The sequence below is a fragment of the Staurois parvus genome, unplaced genomic scaffold, assembly GCF_062004578.1.
Source record: "Staurois parvus isolate SC_StPar_1 unplaced genomic scaffold, SC_StPar_1.0 ptg000423l, whole genome shotgun sequence".
Classification (NCBI taxonomy): domain Eukaryota; kingdom Metazoa; phylum Chordata; class Amphibia; order Anura; family Ranidae; genus Staurois; species Staurois parvus.
Window position 1 is genome coordinate 150,267 of NW_028318219.1, and position 22,757 is coordinate 173,023.

A 22,757-nucleotide genomic window follows, 5' to 3' on the forward strand; every position below is an offset into this window, starting at 1 on the left:
GGCATTTTCTCCACTGGCCATTAATGAATTGCTTTACCTGCAGAGGGTGCTAGGAGTTCCTTGACCTGTGGATCATTGACCTCCCATCTGGTGATACTGGCAAATAGACCTGCACACCGGAAATGTTTGTTTTATTTTGGATGCATTCGTTCACTGAAGAATTTCATTTTCTCAAATTCGTCATGTTGAGCCGATTTGTTGTCGGAATTCGTTTTGTATCTTTGCCATTCGTTTCATATATTCATTGGTCCTGGTGGGTTTGAAAAATTTTGCAGCTTTTCTGGAAGATTGCTATGCATCCAATATATTATCAAATCAGAAGGATTCAATATTTTCGGATTGCAGTCCAACCCACCAAGAGAAATGGCGTGAGCTGGTTGGACAATATCAACTGGCATTATGAGCATCCGCATTAATGAATAGAACGAAAATCGGATCCATTTGTTGTTGATATTTGAATCATCAAACCAATTTGGAAATTTAATAATTTCCTTATGGGCCCCAACTACTGTTGCATCATGTGACATATTCTGAATGAAATTAATGCATTTGTTAATTTCTTTATAACTTTTTCAGATTTGTTACTATGTCCATTCGGAGATTCACTCATGTCTACTGCAAATCTTGGGTTCAATGCCACTTGCAAAGCCAGCATCATGACACAAGTTACCTTTTTAGGGTGCCTGTAAAGAGGGCATTATTCTCAATGACAACCAACATAAGGGACATTCTTCCCACAGAATCCAAATTCTCACTAAAAACTAATGTAAAGGACATCCTTCCCATTGGCGACCAATGTAAGGGAGATTCTTCCCCCTGACTCCCTATGTAAGAGACATTCTATTCACTGACCACCAAGGAATTGTTTTTCCTCAAGAGTTGTCTTTGAACTATGGATCATTGACCTGCCATCTGATGATGTCTGCATTGTTCAAGGGCCAACGCCATTTGTAGAGGCAGTGGAAGGATGACACCAATGATCTTTTTATCTGTCTGTAAAAGTTACATTCTATCCACTAGTCACCAAGGAGTTTTTATTAACAGGAGTTCCCCTAGACATGGATAATATTTCAGAGGTTCCTCTGGGGGTAAAAAGGTTGGTTCTAGGCCTCCCTGCAGAGTATTGTACAGGTAGGCAATACAGCCTGGTCCAGGGCCCACCCCAGCCAATAACTAAACTCTAAAGCAGTAGCAGCATGGCTCTGTGGCCATCCCTGTGATCTCCTGTCTCCTATAGATATGGTCCCTGTAAGCAGTAGAGCCCTGATTGGTTCAAAGTATTGCAGGAGGCTGATACCCTGGAACATTCAGGTCCTTTAGCTTGTTCTAGGTGCAAACAAATGTAATGATTTATTTTATTTAATACATAACTAGTGTATATGTCATTGTCATATCTGCGTGGAGTTGAACTTTGACTCCCGGTCACTTTGGGTCAGTCTACTGAAAGTCACTTGTAATCGTCCGCTAACACTAATGCAGGCCATAGATGGGGAGAAAAACGGCCAATTTTTCGTCCGAAAATAAAACCGACCGATTATCTTATCGTTAGTGGACGATTTTGTCGGCCGTTTTTCGTGTATTTTGGACTTTCAGATTATCGGTTATGTTGGAAAATTTTCGAAAAACGCCCGACTTTATCCTCATTGATGGTCAAAAACGAACGATCGTTTTCCGAAAAAGGATCACAAAGGCCACAAAATGACATCATTTCCCGTTATAGGTTACTCATTAATCGGCCAATTTTCGTAATAATTGGTGGTCAGGTAAGTTTTTTAGACCGACCGATAGTTCGTTAATCGGCCGAAAATCTGCCGTTTTTCTCCCCATCTATGGCCTGCATAAAGCTGATGTCACATTATTTCTTTAGGATGGATCAGGAAAGGGTTAGAAATCCCATCTGTCTCTTATTACTAATGTGTTCCCTCTTCGGGTGATATCCTTTTGTGTCTTGTCCTGGAGACAATCCCCCCTCCCGAAAAAAAACCCCAAAAAACGTTTAGCCCACCAGTCCTTCGATGTGGTGGCTGCATTCGTTTTTTTTCTTTAGGCTTTTTTTCCCCTTTTACTTTCCCCTGGTGATCCTGCCGTTAACACATGTCCAGATATAGGGTGCCTACACTCACTCCCCTTACTGTATCAAAAACAAGACAGGACTACAGAACACTGCCCCTTTCTGTTCTCGAAACGTAAAGGAATAAAGTGTATTTCTGTACTACTGTACATCCTCATTCAGCAACCCCAGTTGATTCAGTTATCTCTGAGGAGTACAGAAATACACTTTATTCTTTTACGTTTCGAGAACAATGTAACTGATAAAGGTCAGCACAGGCAGAGAACACAGAATGCTATCTGACAGGATCCCCAACTATTTTTTGAAAATCTAAAACAGATGTAACAAAATGCTTTCAATGGTATACATGTTTACCATGAAGTTTTATCTGATTATTTTAGTCCCAGTCATGTCACCTCTGGGTTTCTGTGCTTCTCTATGCTCTGCATATAGATCATGGCTGGTGGAAAAAACAGTCAGAGTGTTGTGCATAGCTTCCTGAAAACATCACAGCACCCACCTCAGTACTCTGCTCAAGAGCCCTCAGCCCTGATACAAGCAGTGGGCTGACTCTTGAGAGGAGTTCTGCAAATATCAAAATTTTTGGGCTTTCCTGGGAAGGCTGCATTTTATGCAGACCACCTTAGGTAACTAGTTCAGTGGTATCCAAACTGTGGCCCCTTGCTTGCCTTTATCCAGCCCTTGAGGCATTATTCCTGCCAATGACACCAACAATGGGGCATAATGCCTGCCAATGACACCAACAATGGGGCATAATGCCTGCCACTGACACCAGCAATCGGTCACTATTCCTCTCTCTAATACCAAAGATGGGGCAATGTTTACTCTCACAGGGCACAGTCTGGCCCCCCTAAAGTCTCAACGCCAGTACACTGGCCCTTTATTTAGAAAGTTTGGAAAGTCCTGCTGTGAACCTGCTGAGCCTTCATTATTGAAATAACTGAAATCCAATGAATAAAAGTGGTGGGCTAGCTACAATCAGGCTGGGGAGGAAAGGGCTAAATAATGCTGTACCTTCTCCAGCCAAGCATGTGTCAGGCTCTGTCTGACGTGCTGCAGCTTCTAATGAACACCATGAGAAGCTCACAGTGTGCAGTGAAAGCAGAATAAGTAATTCCAGTACAGGAGAGGAACATGTACAACTTTGAAAGGCTGGAGTTCAGCTTTAACAGGACCAAACAAGGTAAGTTGATTGTCAGGTTGTACATACCCTTTAATTCATAATATTGTAAAATAAAACTATGGGACTTCAGGGGACCATCTGCTCAGACTTTCACAGTATGTAAGCATATCCATGTTGGTAATAACCACTTTTTCATCTTAATGTACATTGGTAGTTGGTGATGGAGGATGTAGGATGATGTTGTAGATACTGGAGGGGTTAGTGATGGAGGATGATGTTGTAGACACTGGTGGGGTTAGTGATGGAGGATGTAGGATGACATTGTAGACACTGGAGTGTGGGGTTGGTGATGGAGGTTGTAGGTTGACATTGTAAACACTGGTGTCGTTGATGATGGAGGTTGTAGGATGACGTTGTAGACAGTAGGGTGGTTGGTGATGGAGGACGTAGGGTGACGTTGACACTGGTGAGGTTGGTGATGGAGGATGTAGGATGATGTTGTAGACACTGCGGGGTTGGTGATGGAGGTTGTAGCATGATGTTGTAGACACTGGTGGGGTTAGTGATAGAGGTTACAGGATGACATTGTAGACAGTGGTGGGGCTGGTGATCGAGGATGTAGACTGACTTTGTAGACACTGGGAAGGAGGGCTGGTGATGGAGGATGCAGGATGATGTTGTAGACACTGGGGGGGTTAGTGATAGAGGTTATAGGATGATATTGTAGACACTGGTGGGGCTGGTGATTGAGGATGTAGACTGACTTTGTAGACACTGGTGGGGGGGGGTGGGCTGGTGATGGAGGATGCAAGATGATTTTATAGACACTGGGAAGGAGGGCTGGTGATGGAGGATGCAGGATGATGTTGTAGACACTGGGGGGGGGCTGGTGATGGAGGATGCAGGATGATGTTGTAGACACTAGGGGGGGGGGCTGGTGATAGAGGATGCAGGATGATGTTGTAGACACTGGTGGGGTTAGTGATAGAGGTTATAGAATGACATTGTAGACACTGGTGGGGCTGGTGATTGAGGATGTAGACTGACTTTGTAGACACTGGTGGGGGGGGGCTGGTGATGGAGGATGCAGGATGATGATGTAGACACTGGGGGGGGGGGGCAGGGCTGGTGATGGAGGATGCAGGATGATGTTGTAGACACTGGTGGGGTTAGTGATAGAGGTTATAGGATGACATTGTAGACACTGGTGGGGCTGGTGATTGAGGATGTAGACTGACGTTCTAGACCAGGGGTGGGCAAACTTTTTGACTTGAGGGCCGCAATGGGTTCATATATTGGACCCGGGGGCCGGACCAAGAGTAGATGAATGATGTGTATGTGTCATCCATAGTAAGTATAGTAATATTCCCCCATAGTAAGCATAGTAATTAATCCCCCATATAGTAATTCATCCCCCATAGTAATTCATCCCCCATAGTAATTCATCCCGCATAGTAATTCATCCCCCATATAGTAATTCATCCCCCATAGTAATTCATCCCCCATAGTAATTCGTCCCCCATATAGCAATTCGTCCCCCATATAGCAATTCGTCCCCCATATAGCAATTCATCCCCCATAGTAATTCATCCCCCCATATAGTAATTCATCCCCCCATATAGTAATTCATCCCCCACATAGTAATTCATCCCCCATATAGTAATAAATCCCCCATAGTAATTAATCCCCCATAGTAATTAATCCCCCATATAGTAATTCATCCCCCATATAGTAATTCATCCCCCATATAGTAATTCATCCCCCATATAGTAATTCATCCCCCATATAGTAATTCATTCCCCATATTAATTCATCCCCCATATTAAGTCCCCAAGTCCCCCCTGTGTCAATTCACTTACCTTTGCTCCGCGCGTTCCTCTTGTTCCCGCACCGTTCGGTGTAGCATGAAAATCTGTCTCCAATGAGGATCTGTCCCCCTCGACGTATCTGCGCATGTGCCAGTTTCAGGCATTAGCAGCCGATCGGCGATCTCCGGCACATGCGCAGATACGTCGAGGGGGGACAGATCCTCATAGGAAACAGGGCGGACTGTGAGAGGAGCCTAGCGGGAGCCTAGCTCCGCGGGCCGGATTAAAAGGTCCGCCGGGCCGTATACGGCCCGCGGGCCGTAGTTTGCCCATTGCTGTTCTAGACACTGGTGGGGTTGCTGATTGAGGATGTACAGTAGGATGACATTGTAGACATGATGGGATTGGTGATGGAGGATGTAGAATGATGTTGTAGATGAGCATGTAAAAGATGAACAATGTCTGCTTGTCTCTTGCAGTTTTTGCTGAATTGTATATCGATGGGCCCAAGTTTGCAGTGCTGGAGGGGGACACTGTGGTCTTGGAATGTCTCTCAGACTCTGAATCGGATATGCAGAATTACACTTTCCAAAAATACAGCACAGTAAGTATGACTAATAGGTGCAGATGTATTTCTTTAGAACGGTTATGCTGTAAGCATCTTAAATTCCTTGCTCGACTGGACAAAGCTCTGAAACTTAAAGGGAAGCCAAAACACAACCACATTTTTAACATTTAAGAAAACCTATCCCATAACCGAGCAAACTTTTGAAGAAACTAGTTGCCTGGATGTTATGTGGAGTCTTCTTTTTTTACATTTTGAGTTGTAAACACAGAACACATATCATCAAGGACTTTTCTGTTACCTTCTTGATCTGCAGCACTGAAGAGGACCAAGCTGCTAGCATTTTCAGAAGTAGATCAGCAATGCTAACATAACAGATTGAAGTGGACCTCCGTACAAAAAGTAAAAAAAAAATGGTATGTTATACGGGACACTTAGAAACATTATATATGTGAGTGTGCGTCTGCACTCCAGTGCCTGGGTCCTTATAGAAGTATATATGCAGCGTGAGTTCTAAGGCACTGCTGCCTCTGACTGCTAGTCTCCAGAGTTTTGCAGTGAGATTTTATGATGTGCTTACTGTGCTGCTCACTGTTCTTGCTGGAGGTTCTGACAAGAGACAGCAACGCCCTGCCTCTACCTAGATGGCCACCTTCACATATTATAGTTCGCCAGTCCTTAGATGTTTTCTTAGCATGAAATAAAGAAAACTAATGCCTCCACCACAATTCCAGAAGCCTTATAACTTCCTGTACTCTAAACTGATATATCAAACATATTATCAGATTTCCCGGCTTTCTTCTGTGGACTCTAAAATAATGTTTCCTTATGTAATACAGTTGACAAGGGGGGGGTGACAGTCATGCCTTCCTCCTCCATGGATACAGTGCGGTGATTTTTGTCACCTTAGGAAGTGTGTTATTGGCGGGATCACCAGGGGAATAAAGAAAAAAAAACCCCTCAAAAAAACAAATGCAGCCACCACATCTAAGAACTTTTAAGTTGCAGCATATGAAATTTTGGTTCTTGATTTTACATCATACTAACTGTTCTGGTCAGCTGGAGCAGTGCTGCATCTTAACCTTCTGTCCTTCTGATGCTGTGTCCTGGCTGTATCCTGCGATCACAGCATCAACATTATTTGAGCTACTGCAGATGCATAAGCATTAATGGAGGTGATGGGGGTCCAAAGTGGGTGGTACCTGCATATTTATAGGTAGGGTCTGGGAAGGACCAACCCATAAAGTGGGTATGGCTTGACTGTGCCCACCTGGAAAGTGGGCAGGTGAAATGTAGACTGTGGGCAGGGTTAATGGTGTCCTGGGATTTTAAGTATGGTTTAAGGTATGCTTTTAAGAGATGTTTTTTCTGTATTTCAGTGCTCAGCTGTAAAATTATGTAAAGAAAATGAAGCCAGGGGTCTTATTCAGTTTAAATCCTAAAAGACCAAAGGGCCAAGGAGGGAGTGAAAGGGCTACATACGACCCCAAAGACACCAGTTTGACATGCCTGCTTTAAAGGGACATTGCAACCGACACGAGTGTAATACTTTAGGGTGGACATTGATGGTATCCCTAGTTGTTTCTACCTCATAAGCTGGCCATACATGTTACAATGTGATTGTACAATCTCCAGTTGGCATTTATATGATTCAAGGGCCTGTCTGATGGGACATTAGGCTTAATGGACTGTTTAGACAGGCCTTTATATTATATGGCTGTGGTTAATCTAAAGGGGATCATGCAATGGTAAAGCTGGCTATATGCAGTATAATTTCCTTTAGATTTTCCCAAACTATGTAATGTAGGAGCCTGCCATGCAAGTAGTATGCAAGCAGACAGGCTATTACACTACATATTTGTTGGTATATCTAAAGGGAATTGTGCACCCAGATTACAATGTGTATGACCATTCTTAGGGTCTGTGTTGTCAGGCTTTGGGCTTGAGTCAATGGCACCAGCTTGACATTGGTTTGAGATGCCTCTGAGATACTTCAGAATTCATTGACAGGTGCATTTGACCTGCAGTTGACCTCTTTTTGATCTGCATTTCACCTCTTTCAACCAGGTTTTGCATTCCCATAGGTCTGTATGAAAGCACATCAATACAGGCCCTTAAGGTCCCCAAGGACATCTCACATTTCTTGAAATTCGAGCTGTTGGTGGTCTTGAAAGTACCACCCAGATCAACAAAAGTAAAAAAATAAATTGAATGAGTCGGGCAGAAAATTGTTTCAGTAGTCACTGCATCCTATCAGAAGCACTGTTCAGGTATTCAGGCAGCCAAGGATGCCAAGGATGCTCTGGCTGTTGAATACAGTAGTTGGCAGTGCAGATTCCTTCCTCTATGCTATTAGCCATGGATGGGCAAATCTATTGATGTTCTCTTGTTTAGCTTGTGAGCCAAGAGAAAAAAAATCAAGCCATGGTAAGACGGCCCTTGGGAACACCAACAGCAGGAACCACCCCAGTTGCTGCCCTAAGCAACCAATTGGGCAAGTTTACATCTTCCAAGCAATATGAACAAATACCAAACAGATCTTGGCTGCTACAAGTAGTACAGAGACTTGGCTATGGTCTCCATTAATAGATTCTGCTAGGAGTGTGCTGCGTACACATACCAGGCCGCTGTGTTGTTCATTGAGGCAGTCATTAAGCTGCGGTTATTAAGCTGCATTGTCAGATATCGTATAATGGCAGCGTCAGGTGTGTCAGCAGGCTGCCGATAAGTGTTACGCTTCGCTTGTCTTGCGTTAGGATTTGGGCTTCTCAGCCAAAGGTTTAGAGCTGCTGGACGGTAATGGAGTGAAGCATTAACCTGTTTCAGGGCCAGGATGTAACAAACCCACTTATAAATAAAGTCAGCGTGAAGATGCTTGTTATGCGGCGTGTTTTGCTGTATGTAGTCAGGATCAGATAACTCGTGATATGCAGTTGACATAAAACTGCCTGAACCTCGCTTGGTGTCACATGGTATCGCGGTTACAATAAATCTAAACCCTAACTAGATGACTTTTAGTTTGCCAAAGCGCTGTGTGTCATAAACCATTGTCTTTTTTGTTTTTTTCCATAAAAAATAGATTTCCCCTTTTTAATAATACTTTTGCATCTAAGTGCATACATGCCAACTCTCCCACAGTCACCAGTAAGGCCCCGCATCTTGGCCTCCTGTCCTGCCTATGGTGTGTCGGTCCTGGGCTGTGTCCTGGGATCACAGCATCAACCTTATTGCACATGCACGGTAACTCAAAAGGGGATTTATTGTGGGTGGTCCTACATATTTAGAGGTGGGGTCTGGGCAGGACTAACCCTTAAATTGGTTGTTATGGGTGGTACCCATATAGTCATAGGTGGTGTCTATGCAGTGGCCAACCCATAAAGTTGTAGTGATGGGTGGTTTTCTACATATTTAGAGGTAACATCTAGGTGGGACAAAGCTGTATAGTCCGCATAATGGGCAATCCCCACATATTTAGAGGTGGAGTCTTTGCGGAGTCAACCCATAAAGTGGGTGTGATGTGTGGTTCCTACATATTGAGAGTCAACCCATAAAGTCAGCATGATGAGCAATTCCTACATATTTAGAGTCAGGGTCTGGGCGGGACCCACCTGTAAACTAGTTGTCATGGGAGGATCCTCACATATTTAGAGGTGGAGTCTGTGCAGGGGCCAACCCACAAAGAGGGCATGATAGGTGGTTTCCTACATATTTGGAGGCAATATCTAGGTTGGATGAAGCCATGAGGTCAGCATGATGGGCAATCCCCACCTATTTAGAAGCGGAGTCTGTGCAGGGGCCAACCCATAAAGTGGGCATGATGGGTGATCCTTGGATATTTGAAAGCAACCCGTAAAGTTGGAATGATGGACAATCCTCACCTATTTAGAGGCAGGGTCTGGATGTGACCAATCTGTAAAGCGGTTATGAATGGTGGTCCACACATATTTAGAGGTGGGGGTCTGTGCAGGGTCAACCCATAAGGTGGACATGATGGTCTTTCCTTACATATTTCGAGGCAAGCCATAAAAATCAGCATGATGGACAGCCCCCACATATATTTAGAGGTGGAGTCTGGGTGGGACCAACCCACAAAGTAGAGGTTGACAAATCACCAGGACCAAATGGCTTACATCCAAGAGTTTTCAAAGAACTTAGCCATTTTACATTAATATAGAATTCAGAAGAAAACATTGCCTAGATATCGTCATCATATGTATTCTTTCCTGAGTCCTAGTGTGCTTTGTGTATTTCTTCTAGATTTGTGCAGTAATCCAGTGTAAAACTTTCTTCCTGTAATCAAGAACGGTCACTGCTGCTCCCTATCCTTGTGCTGGATAACTGGTTTTGTCTCCGCCCCTTCCTGCCCTTTCCTGCAGGCAGCCTGTAGAGGGTGGAGCCTGCTTGCCCCTCCCACAGCTCTGCACAGGCACATCACAGTTATGATGTTACACTTACAAGGCAATATCTGTGTTTTTAAAGGCATTAGGTGGGCACAAAGTAGATTTATGTCCTTTGAGGCTATTGAGGAATAGATTTAAATTTAAAAAAAGTTTGCCCGGAATTTTGCTTTAAAGGTTACTAAATACCTAAATAAAAATCAGCTTTGATTTCTATAGCAGCCAGCGATATTTGAGTCCAAATAAATCCCATGTGATTTGTTGCCATGGGCATCGCAGACACTTAGCGTTTTATCTTCATAGTTATAAGTAGGATTGTGCGGTGTCTTATGACTTTGATGAGTCATGTGGAGCTGGGATGTGAAATGTGGTCTAGCAGGTTTTTAATTGAACTTGTTTTTACCATAAGCATGTTTAAACTAAACCTGTACTAAGGGCCCGTACACATCAAAACCTGGTGTGGAATTGGTATGTTGTGTGCCGCTTTCCTGCACAGAAGGTGAACGCGCTGCCCTTGAGACTCATGCAGGTGCCAATGAATTGTTAATGGGACTCCATATGCATTTCGTCTGTGGCCACTAACTTTTATGGTACCATACAGTGCGATCTGAAAAGTCGTGCTTGCACTATCCTTTCCTTGTTCGGGTGCATTTTGCAGCCCATTCAAATGAATGGATTTTCCAAACTGAAACGCGTGGATATGCACAGGAATGCGCATGTTCTGGTGTGAACTGGCCCTAAGAGAATTATGGAGGCCGCCCTTGGTGAGTACTCCTTTTGCACAATACGTCTTTCCTGGCAGGCATCTCTGCCTTCAGTGCTTTGAACCGTTGACCTGTAAGCATCGAGATTAAAAGCTTTGACTTGTCAATGAATTACTTTCCATTTCTGTTGTGCTTTTCTTCCTGAGGACTCAAAGTGCTCATCAAATTGGGGAAGTAGCATGCTCAAGAGAGCATGCTCAGTAGAATATCATACTAGGGCTAATCTAAACAGGAACCGATTTAACCTAACAGCCTTTGCAGTGTGGGACAAAACCAGGGTGCCTGTAGGAAACCCATGCAAGCAGAGAACATGCAAACTCCATGCAGATAATGTTCTGATTGGTCTTCCAACCGAGGATTCCAGTGCTAACCACTAAGCCACTGTGTTGCCTTGACTTTATTCAGCGTGTGCTAAGGCTGGGTTAGCAACAAAAAGGCCTGGATTCTTTCTTGGATACAAAGAATATAACTGGATACTAACTTTTATAGGTAAAGTTGATCCAGGGAATATCCGATTTCTTCTTGGGGGGTCAGGAAGGAATTTTTTCCCAGCAGGAGCAAATTGGATCATGCTTTGCTAAGTTTTTTTTGCCTTCAACTGTGGGTATAGGATTACAACTTTTTTTTTATATGGTTGAACTGGATGGACTTTTGTCTTTTTTCAGCCAGACTAACTATGTAACTTGAAAATATTAAAGCCAGAAATGGCCAGTAAACTAGCATTTTTGGGAAATGCACTGTTTAGGCTATGTTCACAACCATGCGTTTTTCAGTGCATTTTCAGTGTTGCACAAACGCACTACAGTCCATTTTAAATGATTTCCCATGAGACATGTTCACATCTGTGTGTTTTTTTGGGAAGAATCCGGGACGTTTTTGCCTGCAGCAGGTTGCGTTTTTGGTTTTCTAAACTTCAATGGAAAAGCAGCAGAAACACATCAACAATGCAGTGCTTGCGTTTTTGACGTGTTTTTTTCTGGTTTCTTCCTTATGACAACAGACACCTCCAAAAAAGGTTAAAAAAAAATCCCACAAAATGCACCAGGAATACAAATCAACTGCAACCTGCATAGGTGTGAACCTAACCTTAGAGTTCATTCGTATCAGCATGTTGCAGAAACTCACACACAAAAATGCACTGTTTGCAGATGCAGGTGCGGTGGTGCCATTAATTCATAATGATACCCCCAGGCATCTTGCTAGTGCACACCAAACTGTGTGGTACTGCAGTACCATGTGTTTTGGTGTGGCACGATTTTTTAAAAATTTTTTTGCTAGTTTCCAACATAGGGCAGCCCATTGAAATGAATGGGCTGCCTTAAGCGCAAAGCAAGGGAACACAAAAAAAAGTGTGCGTGCTCTGGCGAGCCTGTAAAATGTGAATGGAGCCTGCAAGTATATGCTAGGAGGAAGAAAGCACAATATATGCACACTTCCCCATGTTTGATCTCCTGCAAGTAAAGAAAAATACATGTCAATCTGCCAGAAATCCAACGTGCCCCTAACTTCCTGTTTGGATTGCCATTACTGCTGTTGCGGCACTGAAACCCCAAGGCGCGTTGTCAGCCCTGCCTGCTCGACTATAGAACTCCACCTATTCCTCCACCCCCTTCTGTCCATACGTTGATTTGTTTCCCAGCAAAGCCATGATGCTGCCTTGACTCTTCAGAGCCTACCCACAGACTGGGGTTGATTTACTAAAACTAGAAAGTGCAAAATCTGGTCCTGCTCTGCATAGGAACTGGTCAGCTTCCAGGTTTATTGCCAAAGCTTAATTGAACAAGCTGAAGTTAGAAGCTGATTGGCTGCCATGCACAGCTGCACCAGATTTTGCACTCTCTAGTTTTAGTAAATCAACCCCAGTGTGTATAGGGAAAAAACTCTTGGGAGATGTAGTTCTGGGGGCATGGCTAGCTCATTAGGAACTGAGCTCCCAGCAGCTGCCGCTGCAAGAATTTTACAGGCCTGGTGGTGTTACGGACAGTTTAAAAGCTATTTTGTTTTCTATGTGCCCTCGTGTTGGTCAACGCAGCCCAACGCACCTGTTGTGAATGAGTCTATATAGCTAATTTGCCAATCACAGCCGCCTGCGCTGTGTCTGAATATTCATCTAGCCATTGGCATGTGCATATTTGAAGCTGGTTGCACATCTGCTGTGGTAAAATTTGTATCCTCCCCTTGTACTGCACTACAGAATATGTTACAGCTACATACATCAGCCATACTATCAATAACAACCGCTTTGCAATATTAGAAAAAAAAAAACTGTGGTTCACCTTCATTTTGTCTCCTAAAAATCTGTCTACACAAGAAAATAAAAAAGAAAACTCATTTATTAGGAGTGTTTGTTCTTCACTAAACAAAGACCGAACACCAACTTTTACTTGTAAGAATGAAAAGCAAATACAATTATAGGAGTGTTGAGGACCCGCTCGGCGACGACGTTCTGCTCTGATTCAGCTCGACAAAACGTCACGCCGTGTTTGTTTATGCCGCACGATCAGTGATGGATGGTCTATAAAGCTGCTTACAGGAGCGCTCGCGCCACCGCCGAATAAGAGTACTTAGAGGCGCAATCTACGCTGTTGACAAGCCAGGTTTATTTTATTCTAATGGAAAAGGATTACAGCGGTGACGGAGAGGGCGTGAACTCTGCGGAATTATCTGTTTCCCTGCACTGATTTGACAAAAAAGAAAATATTTTATCTTCATCTAAGCTTTCAGGAAGAAATAACCTGCAAACCCATTACTGAGAAAATTACTTAATTCAAAGAATTCTTTTATATCTGCCTCCTGTGCAGTAGGAGTGAAGCTAAAGTGCAATATAGAAGCTATAGAAACATGTCTTGCCTTGTCTGCTTCTTTAGGTCACTGACTATACGGGTAGCATAGAGCCCGGTGCATCATGGGAGCGCCGGTTATGTAAGTTTTATTTTTTAAATAGTAAATATTTGAGATTTTTACCAAATCATTTCACACAGTAAAAGGACAAGTACACATATAGCTTTCAGAACAAGCCACTGTGACATATGGTGCAAGCAGCCAAAAACAGAGCAGTAGATTACTGGATATAAGCAGTTCAGGAGGGATATCTTCCCTGAGAATATCAATGACTGAAGGTAAGTAGAAATATGTGACTAGGGTCCTGGGGGCACATGGGAGAGAGAAGAAGAAAAAAAGAGGACATAATAGAATAGAAAGACCAAGAGATGGATGAAGGAGGCAGGTGGGAGAGACAGCGAAGGCTGGGAAGAGAGGGGGTAGATTGGGATTTATCCAAGGGTCCGACAACCCCCATTCTCCACCCAAGACTGTGGTCTATGAGATAGGAAAAAGTGAGGATCATCTACGTCCAAGGTAGGTATAAAGATACCCAAAATGTAGGTAGGTAAGCCAGGAGCTTCAAGCAGCAATACATTTCTGGTTAGTTTCTTTGAGCCGTGCAGTATGTTTCTCCATCATAATGCGGTTAGAATCTATATTCCTCTCAATGAGTAGTGGGGGAGTTGTGATCTACAATACCTTGGGAATGAGGGCTCTAAGTGTTATTAAGAAGACACATACAACATATTTACTGGGAGTTACGAAGAATCCGGGTGTTTTAATAAATTCTTGTTGCCTCTTACTGATCCAGTGCCTTGTTTAAATGTTCTTAAGGATCTAGGTAAGTTGGAGGTTATGTAAATGTATAACTTTTTTATTAGTAAATATTTATTGAGATTTTCACAAAATTATTTAACACAGTAAAAGGATAGAGAACAAGTACACATGTGGCCTTCAGAACAAGCCACTATGACACACGTGGTGCAAGCAGTAAAAAACGCACAATAGCACATTGATCACTTGATATAAGTGGTTCAGGAGGGGTACCATCCCTGATAACACCAATGAATCAGAACATGTGACTAGGGTCCTTGGGCCACATGAGAGAGAGAGAGGAAAAAAGAAGAAGACAATCGGGATAGAAGAGAGATGGATGAAGGAGGCAAGAGGGAGTTAAGGACAGGAAAAAAAGGGAAGGGTTGGTAGGGCTATACCCAAGGAGCCGGCAACCCCCACTGCCCGTATGAGACTCCACTGCATCTGTGGTAAATGAGCTATGAAAATGTGAGGGTCATCTACATCCAAGGTAGGTCTGAAGGTATTCAAAATGTAGGTGGGGAAGCCAGGTACTCTAAACAACAGTACATTTCTGGTAAGTACCTGTGAGCCATACAGTTCCTCCATATTCTTCAACCAGAACAGTGAGTAGTGGGGCAGTTGGGTATCTCTAATACCTTGGATGAGGGCTCTAGGTGCTATTAAGAAGAATCTTTAGACATCTTTACAACAGGTTATTAAGGATCCAGCCATGTTGGAGGTTCAATAAATGTACTTTTTTTTTAATGGTAAAAGTTTGAGATTTTCTCAAAATTATTTAACACATTAAAAGGATAGAGAACAAGTACAATCATGGCCTTTAGAACAAGCCACTATGACACACATGTTACAGAAGCACAAACAGTCAATAGTAAAGCAAAAGTACCTTGATCACTGGTTCAGTAGGGGTAGCATGCCTGGAAATATCGTTGAGTGAAGGTAAGTGGAAACAAGTGACTAGGGTCCTGGGGCCAGAAAAAAAGAGGGCTGTCTGAATAGAAAAAGACCCAGAGATGGATGAAAGAGACTGAAGGGGGAGACAGCGATAGGTAAGAAAAAAGGAGTAGGTGGGGCCCCACCCAATGGACCCCCAAACTCTCAGCACATGTCTGATTTAGTGAAGTCTTGATCCAATGAAATGTCAAGGCAGCAATCCAGTCACAACATCTTTGATATAGCCAATCAATCAAGAATCAGCATGGATGATATGCACCAGATCGCTTGCATGACATTTCTCAGGATGGGTTTCCTAATGGTGACAACAATGGACCATGGTTGTATAGTGTGTGTTAAACTTGCCACTCTCCATCAGAAGTCTTTGTGACTGGGTGACAACATAGGGTATGTGAGACAGGGACAGAGTGTTTTCACCCTCTAATAGGGAGATCCAGAACATGGACCTTGATGGCAGGATCACTTTTTTCTTTAAATAAAATCTACAAGTTTAAAGCTTTGAAAATGACTACCTTGGTAAAGCTTCTATGACATTTTAGTAGTTCATCTTACTTATACTTTAAGCTTTTTTACCATACGTGATTGAATGTCTGAAGTGATCATGGGGTGACTTCTTCACCTCACTTCACTTAACAAGCCATTTGAGTCAGGCCCAGCTTGAATAATGACTCAGAAGCGGTCATCATTATCCCCCTGAGATGACCACCAGAGGGAGAATCTACCAATCCAACCAAAATACGATAATCAAAATACAGAACAGCAAGCAGGGGAAAATGTGAGCCGCACATCAAAAGTTGCTTTTGGGGTACTGTTGCAACAATTAATCTGTTCTTTCTGAAAATACTTTGTACTTTTTAATTTTCTTTTAAAAGCCTATTCATGGAATCTAATACTTGGGATTTCTCACATTTTAAATGCATATATAGCAACCTTTCTCAACTTTTTTAACGCAGAGCAACCCTTAAAATATTTTTCTGGTCTCAGGGACCCCCTGTTAAAAATTACTAATCTACAACTCATGGTACATTAGTGTGATTGTCATTAGGAAAAATGTTCCTTACACCTGTGATCATTGGGAAGAATTACCCCCTTACAGATATTCAAAAAGATCAATGGTGTCAGTGGAAACTTATCTGTGAGCAGGGGTGGACTGACAACTCATGGGGCCCCTGTGTCCTTGCCCAAACTCATAAAAGCCTATGAAAAAGGTACCAGGGGCATCTCATGGGGCCCCCTACTGACCCCAGGCCCTCGGGCAGTGCCCGAGTTTCCAAATGGCCAGTCCGCCCCATCTGTGAGGCAGAAATTGCTCACTGCTCAAGGAACCCCCAGCAACCTCTGGAGAAACCCAAGTGTTCCATGGAACCCTGGTTGAGAAACCCTACTCTATAGGGAGCATCTGGAGATCTAAAGCCCAAACTTATTTTTTTTGTTTTTCAGTTTTAGAAGGGAAGGGTTAATAGCTCTCTCAGGTTTTATTGCCATTCTGAGTAAACTGATCCACAGGGACTGCAGGCCACTAAGCATGACAATGAAGGGCAAAAAGGTGGTAACGTGCAAATTTAACAGACAGTAGAAGTCCCTGTTCCAGAGTCGCATCTGGATTTTTTCTGAAGTCTTGTATCAGAAATCAAATGTTTCAGACAAGGAGGTCCCCTTTATCATGGTTTAAGAACTCCAAAAAGACATACATAGGAGGCCCTGGGATTTCAATATTTATATAAACCAACAAACAAAAGAAAGTTTGTGAGGAAGTTCACTGGATCTGGTATGGCAGTTTAAAAACAAAAACAAAAAAAAAACCCGTAATACTTGAGGGGTACCCTGAAGCAACTCAGTCTATCAAAGTGCTGCTTTGTCATCTTGATAAAGGGCGACTGTACAGAAAAAGATGTTAAATCAAAAGGTGAAAGAATTCAATTTTAATTATTCATAAATCAATCCTATAACAAGAGTTATTGCTTTTCAAGGTCCACAACACTCCCTGTTCATCAGGACTTAAAAAGTAGACTAGAATTTGAAAGGACTCAAAGGAAACTATATCCAGTTGATAAATATTAGATCAGATGTAAAATCTCGTTTTAGGCTGAACAGTATTTGTGTGATCAGTTTATGAAAAATTCAAAGGACATTGGTCTCTTACCTTTTGGTACCACCCAAATTAGTCTTTGCGTTATGCCTCTGTATAGGTAGCCAAATAATTACAATGTGCTGATACTGCATAAGAGCAGCTTGCTTATAGAAAACATTTCTAACAGCAATGCTGCTCAACCACAGGTACTTCATATTTTTTACAACAAGAATTCTATTTTCGAGAAGCTGTCACGACACAGGTCCAGGAGGGGTGGCAGGAGCCACAAAACCAGAAGATTTGAGGTCATTCAATAAAACCCAGATAACCAACAAGTGAACATAAATGTAGCTCGTCATCAACTTACGCAAGAACACAGGGTTTTTGATTGAGGATTATCATTTTGCCCCATTAACCGCCTCAATCCATTTAAATTGGTTGTGAAGCTTTTTCAGTTCGAGAGACAGTTACAACTTAAGCAAAATTTTTCCTCTTATCACAACGCAGCTAGACCAATGGCCGCACAATTTAAATTGAAAAGTACTTTTGTTCCTCCAGGCAATTTTGCTTCAACTGTAACTTTTATTAAAACCATAAAGAGAGACACTATACAGCTAGCCAGTCAGAAAAGATCCTTTTCGAACCTTGACAAAGAAGAAAGAGAAGCAATTATATCCCTCAAAGAAGAGGAATCTGGTTAACGGAGTGCACACCGCTGTTATGCCTCCCCATACTGATTCTTAAGCTTTATACTGGTAAGACAAAGCTTTTTTTTTTTTTAATTCAGTATCAGCATGTGTATTTGGCTAATTCTACGATGACAGATGTTGAAACAAAGATTTTTGGAGATGGTCCCATGTGGACCTCTTTGGATGTTTGGTAATGTGTTTGTATATATACACGGATCAGACTGTTATTATTTATTACAGACAATTTATAGAGCACAAACAATTTATGCATTATTGAACATTCACACCGGTCTTCTCCCTCAAGGAACATACAATCTAAGGTCCCTATCATACATATTCTAAAGTCAATGTGGACATCAGCCAATCAACCTTCCAGACTGCCTTTTGGAGTGTGGGAGGAAAACACAGTACCTGGAGAAAATCCATGCAATCACAGGGAGAACATGCAAATTCCATGCAGGTAGTGTCCTGGTTGGGATTTGAACTGAAGACTCCAGTGCTGCAAGGCATAAGTGCTAAGTCATGCATACTTTATCAGCTTGATAATGGAGACCTCCATGTCTCCAAAATGTTGAGTTTTTGATATGGGACTTCAGTAAAATTTTTGGATGTTTGTCTAGTGTGCCATCTGTAGGGTTTTGAAAGCTGGCTTTGTCTCAGATGGGAGAACTGTACCCCTCTACCTGTCCTGGTAAGCTTTTTCATTGGGTCAGAAAGCGAATGGAAATCCAATATTTTGCAGTTGGCACCAGAAGAGGAATAGAGGGAAAAATCTTCCAATAAGGACACCTGTTCCACTGACAACTAAGAGCGGGTTTTGGAAACATTTCCTCCCAGCATCAGCAGTAGCTTAAGGCTTGGAGGATGGTTCCATAGGTCTTGGCAGGCAACAAAGACATCCAACACTCCCAGAAGTGACAAATGTTGAAGACTCTGACCTTAAATGGATGTAAGGTAGGACACACAGGACATGAGAGAGGTGAGTATATTACTGCTAATATTGCAGGAACCCTCTTTTTAGGTTTTCTTTTAGCTTGACAAAGTTGTTTTAAATTGAACCTGAAAAACAAGTAGACATACTGGTAGGTTTATTGGTTTCTGTTTAAATTGAACCTTGTATGTGTATGTATGAATGAATGTGAGTTAGGGACCTTCGATTGTAAGCCCCTTGAGGGCAGGGACTGATGTGAATGTACAAATATATATGTAAAGCGCTAAACAAATTGATGGCGCTACATAAGTACCTATAATAAATACATTTTAAAAAGTAGTTAAGTGGCATGCAGAGGATAGCTGACCCCAAGAGCTCCCAGCACATACTTTTCCATTTCTAATCTGTCTCCCTTATTGCTTGGAGCTTCCCCTTCTGTCTGTTTTCTTGTCGTGGAGAATTGGAAAGCCCACCATGAGATGCTCAGTGTCTAAATAACCTATTAGGTTACTTGGGTAGGAAAGGGTTAGCCCTCACCTGCACATTCTTAATGTACGTAGGGCACACAGACCCCAAAGAGGAGGGGGGCCCACTTTACACTCATTGCACACATTGGGGATTCGATTTGGAAATGCTGAAACACTGTCCTTTAAAGCTGCTGTCGCACCTGTCACTGGGTATACCAGCACTGCACTCGCCCTCTGGTTCATGCAATCGACACCTTTGGTTTCCCTTCAAGTTCACCAGCTCTGGATACTTATACTCTGGATGATGCTAAGCACCCAATGTGTAAGCACCCATAGCATAGGGTGGCATAGGAAGAGGATTCAACTTATGATCTTGCACACTGCAAATACCAAGTTTGAGAAAGTTGGTATTTGCAAAGCTACTTTTTCGGAGGGCTCTGGGCAAAACGCCGTGATGGACCATTAAAAGAAAGGTATGCAATGGCATCGTATGCAGTCACTTATCGGTGGCATGTGTACATTTCCAACTTTTATGTTTCCCATGGGTTTACTTTAGTAGAACCAAACCCAGAAAAAAAAACAGGTAGCATCTGCAGCTAATAATTTTGCAGCAGTTACATGGGTTTCCATGGAGTTGCTGTCAGCCTCAGCATATAACCTCAATAGAAAACACATATTAAAATAGCTGTAGACTGGCAAATTACTCATCCTGAAAATATTGAGTGCTGTTGCTGAATACAAACAAGAATGTATTCATAACAGATTTTTTTTTTTTTTGTGAATAAAAAAAAAAATTGGATGGAAAGCCATTTATGTTTTGCAAAAAATTGCTGCATTTGACCCTTACTGAAGGCCCATTGAGCTGTCTTTTAAAGGGGTGTGCGAGAATTGGATTGTGTCCTATACTTAAAGTGTATGTCAAGGCAAAAAACAATATGCATTACATCTCTGCAGTACCTGTACCTTTCCTTTTCTGTTATCCCCAGCAAATACAGAAAAATACCTGAAATGTGCTGATCTCCTATGTCCTGCTATACGCTGACAATACACAGAATTTTTGTGGACTGAGGGGGTGTCAGCCCTGCCCAGTGTCTTTTTGCCAAACTACTCAGCCAGTTCACAGTCAGATCTGTACAGCATAAAGGGTAGTCCAAGATAAGAACGGTGCATAGGACGAAGGACAGCTCTAATTTTTTGATAAGATCAACAGGTATTTTTTGCACTTATGAAACAGATATAACAAAATGCATTCAATAGAGTATTTAACAGACCAAGCAGGAATAAATAAGAGATGTTCATTGTTAGAGTTTACATACACTTTAATAGAATGCTTAGGGACACAGGCACTAACATTCAAGACTCTATCAAGGGTTTCCGTCCTGCCCTCCCCAAGTTTAATGGTTGCCTCAGTTCTATGAGTTGTTGCTACCTTGCCAACCTTTATGTTGGTGCACATTGTTTATACTGTACTCTCAAATGGTAGGGTTTGGGTGGCTTTGATCCTACCTGGCACTTTTGGTAAAGATCCTAATATATCCTAAGCTATATATTCAAATATTCAATATATTCAAAACTTCCTTTTTCACTTTGGATAGAGTAGAGAATGGTTAAGACTTCTGTTTTTTTGCCATCTGTATCCCATTGGGGGCATTTTCCTTAATTTCCTGTCCACAGTGGGAAGTGAAAGAAAATCTCTTCAAAATTAGGGGAATCCCCTTTTATTTATCCATGGAACAAACAATTGTCCCCATAGGAAGATTTCCCCTATATTCTTTCACTAACCCTCTTAGGAGTTGCTGGATTTTTGGGCTCTCCTAGCCTTCTTATTGGCGATGGCAACAGGCTTCCACTCCACCAGTCTTTTTTTTTTTTGCATTATATAGGTCAGTTGTATAGGGGATAGAGGATTGGAGTTACAGGATCCCAAAAGACAGTAGTAAACGACTCCTTCCACTTAGTCATATCTTATAGTATATTTTGCCACAGAATAATACAGATTCATTTGGCCAGATGAACCTTCAACAATCTTCATCTAATCTCATAGGCCAGTTGTGATCCTTTAAGCCCAGACAAGCAATTTATAAACCTTTAAACATAGACTGGAAGTTAACGAAGAATCACTCTTCTTCAGTTTTTTTCCCAGGCAGAAGGCCTGGGAGGCCAAGACCCCTCCCTGGACATGTTCTGTCCCTAGATAGTAGGCTTGAGAAACCATGACTGGTTCCTTCGCAACCTCCCTAGGTAGCAGGTCTGAGAGACCAAGACTAGCCCATTCACTCCCTCTCCAAGCAGAAGGTCTGGGAGGCAAAGCTAGACCCTTCATACACAAATGCTCTCCAGGTAGAGACCGGGGGGCCTAGACTCCTCCAAATATTTATCCTTTTAGCCTACCTCACTGGCATAAATCTCTCAATCGTTGGCCAGGGTGAAATAAATATTCATAGAAAAAACAGGGTTAGATACTATATCAACCCAGAGATAACCGGACTTTATTGGCATAGCATACGAGACACTTGCTTATAAAACCATGCATTTTATTACAAAATATAAAAATATATAGGATAAAAATTCAATAAACAAAGATAAATCTCCCCCCGCCCACACACACACAAAAGTAAAGGAACCAAAGGGACAAAAAGTCTCCCAAATGCACCACTCTCAAAAACAATAAACTGGAAGTATGGCATAAGGCAAATATTGATATATGGAATGGCATATACTGTATACAATACACCAGTTGTGTTTTACCAGATGTCATAAGTCCACACATTTCACCGATTTGTTGCTTCTTCAGGAATCGGAGAGCTTGAGAGAGCAACACTACATATTATAAAACAACAATGCATTATCAAACAAGTAAATATACAATATTCCAAAGATTGCATCCTAACGCAAGTATGGTCATACATCAGAGCGTCCAAATATCAGTCATGGGGGCAGACACGGACGCTTAGGACACACCAAACCCGTCAAGAGGGATGACAAGGCAGTAAGGAACGTTGTTAGGTAACCCTAAATGAATATTCAATTCAATTTATAACCATAGAGAAATATGCCCATAATAGGTATTTATCTTGTAATATATTTACTCATATAGTATAAGAAAAGAGGATAAACAGCTGATAGTATAAGCCCCAAACCTAAAATGTTACTATACACAGGACTCTGCATTCACTATATCTGGACTCCCACAGTACACACAACATGGAAATTACATTCGTTTAGTAAATATAAACTGCTAAAAACCTTTTCTCATCAGCGGTATATAGTAGTAGTGA

General features: G+C 42.2%; 1 protein-coding gene across 1 annotated transcript in view; it reads left to right on the plus strand.

Annotated features, from left to right (window-relative positions):
• Positions 1-22,757, plus strand: part of LOC149454555 (uncharacterized) — a 76,673-nt gene that overhangs the window by 10,038 nt on the left and 43,878 nt on the right. The window contains exon 2 of the mRNA XM_089687340.1: positions 5,482-5,606. Coding sequence (XP_089543466.1) covers positions 5,482-5,606 — 125 coding nt within the window. The remainder of the gene's footprint in view (positions 1-5,481; positions 5,607-22,757) is intronic.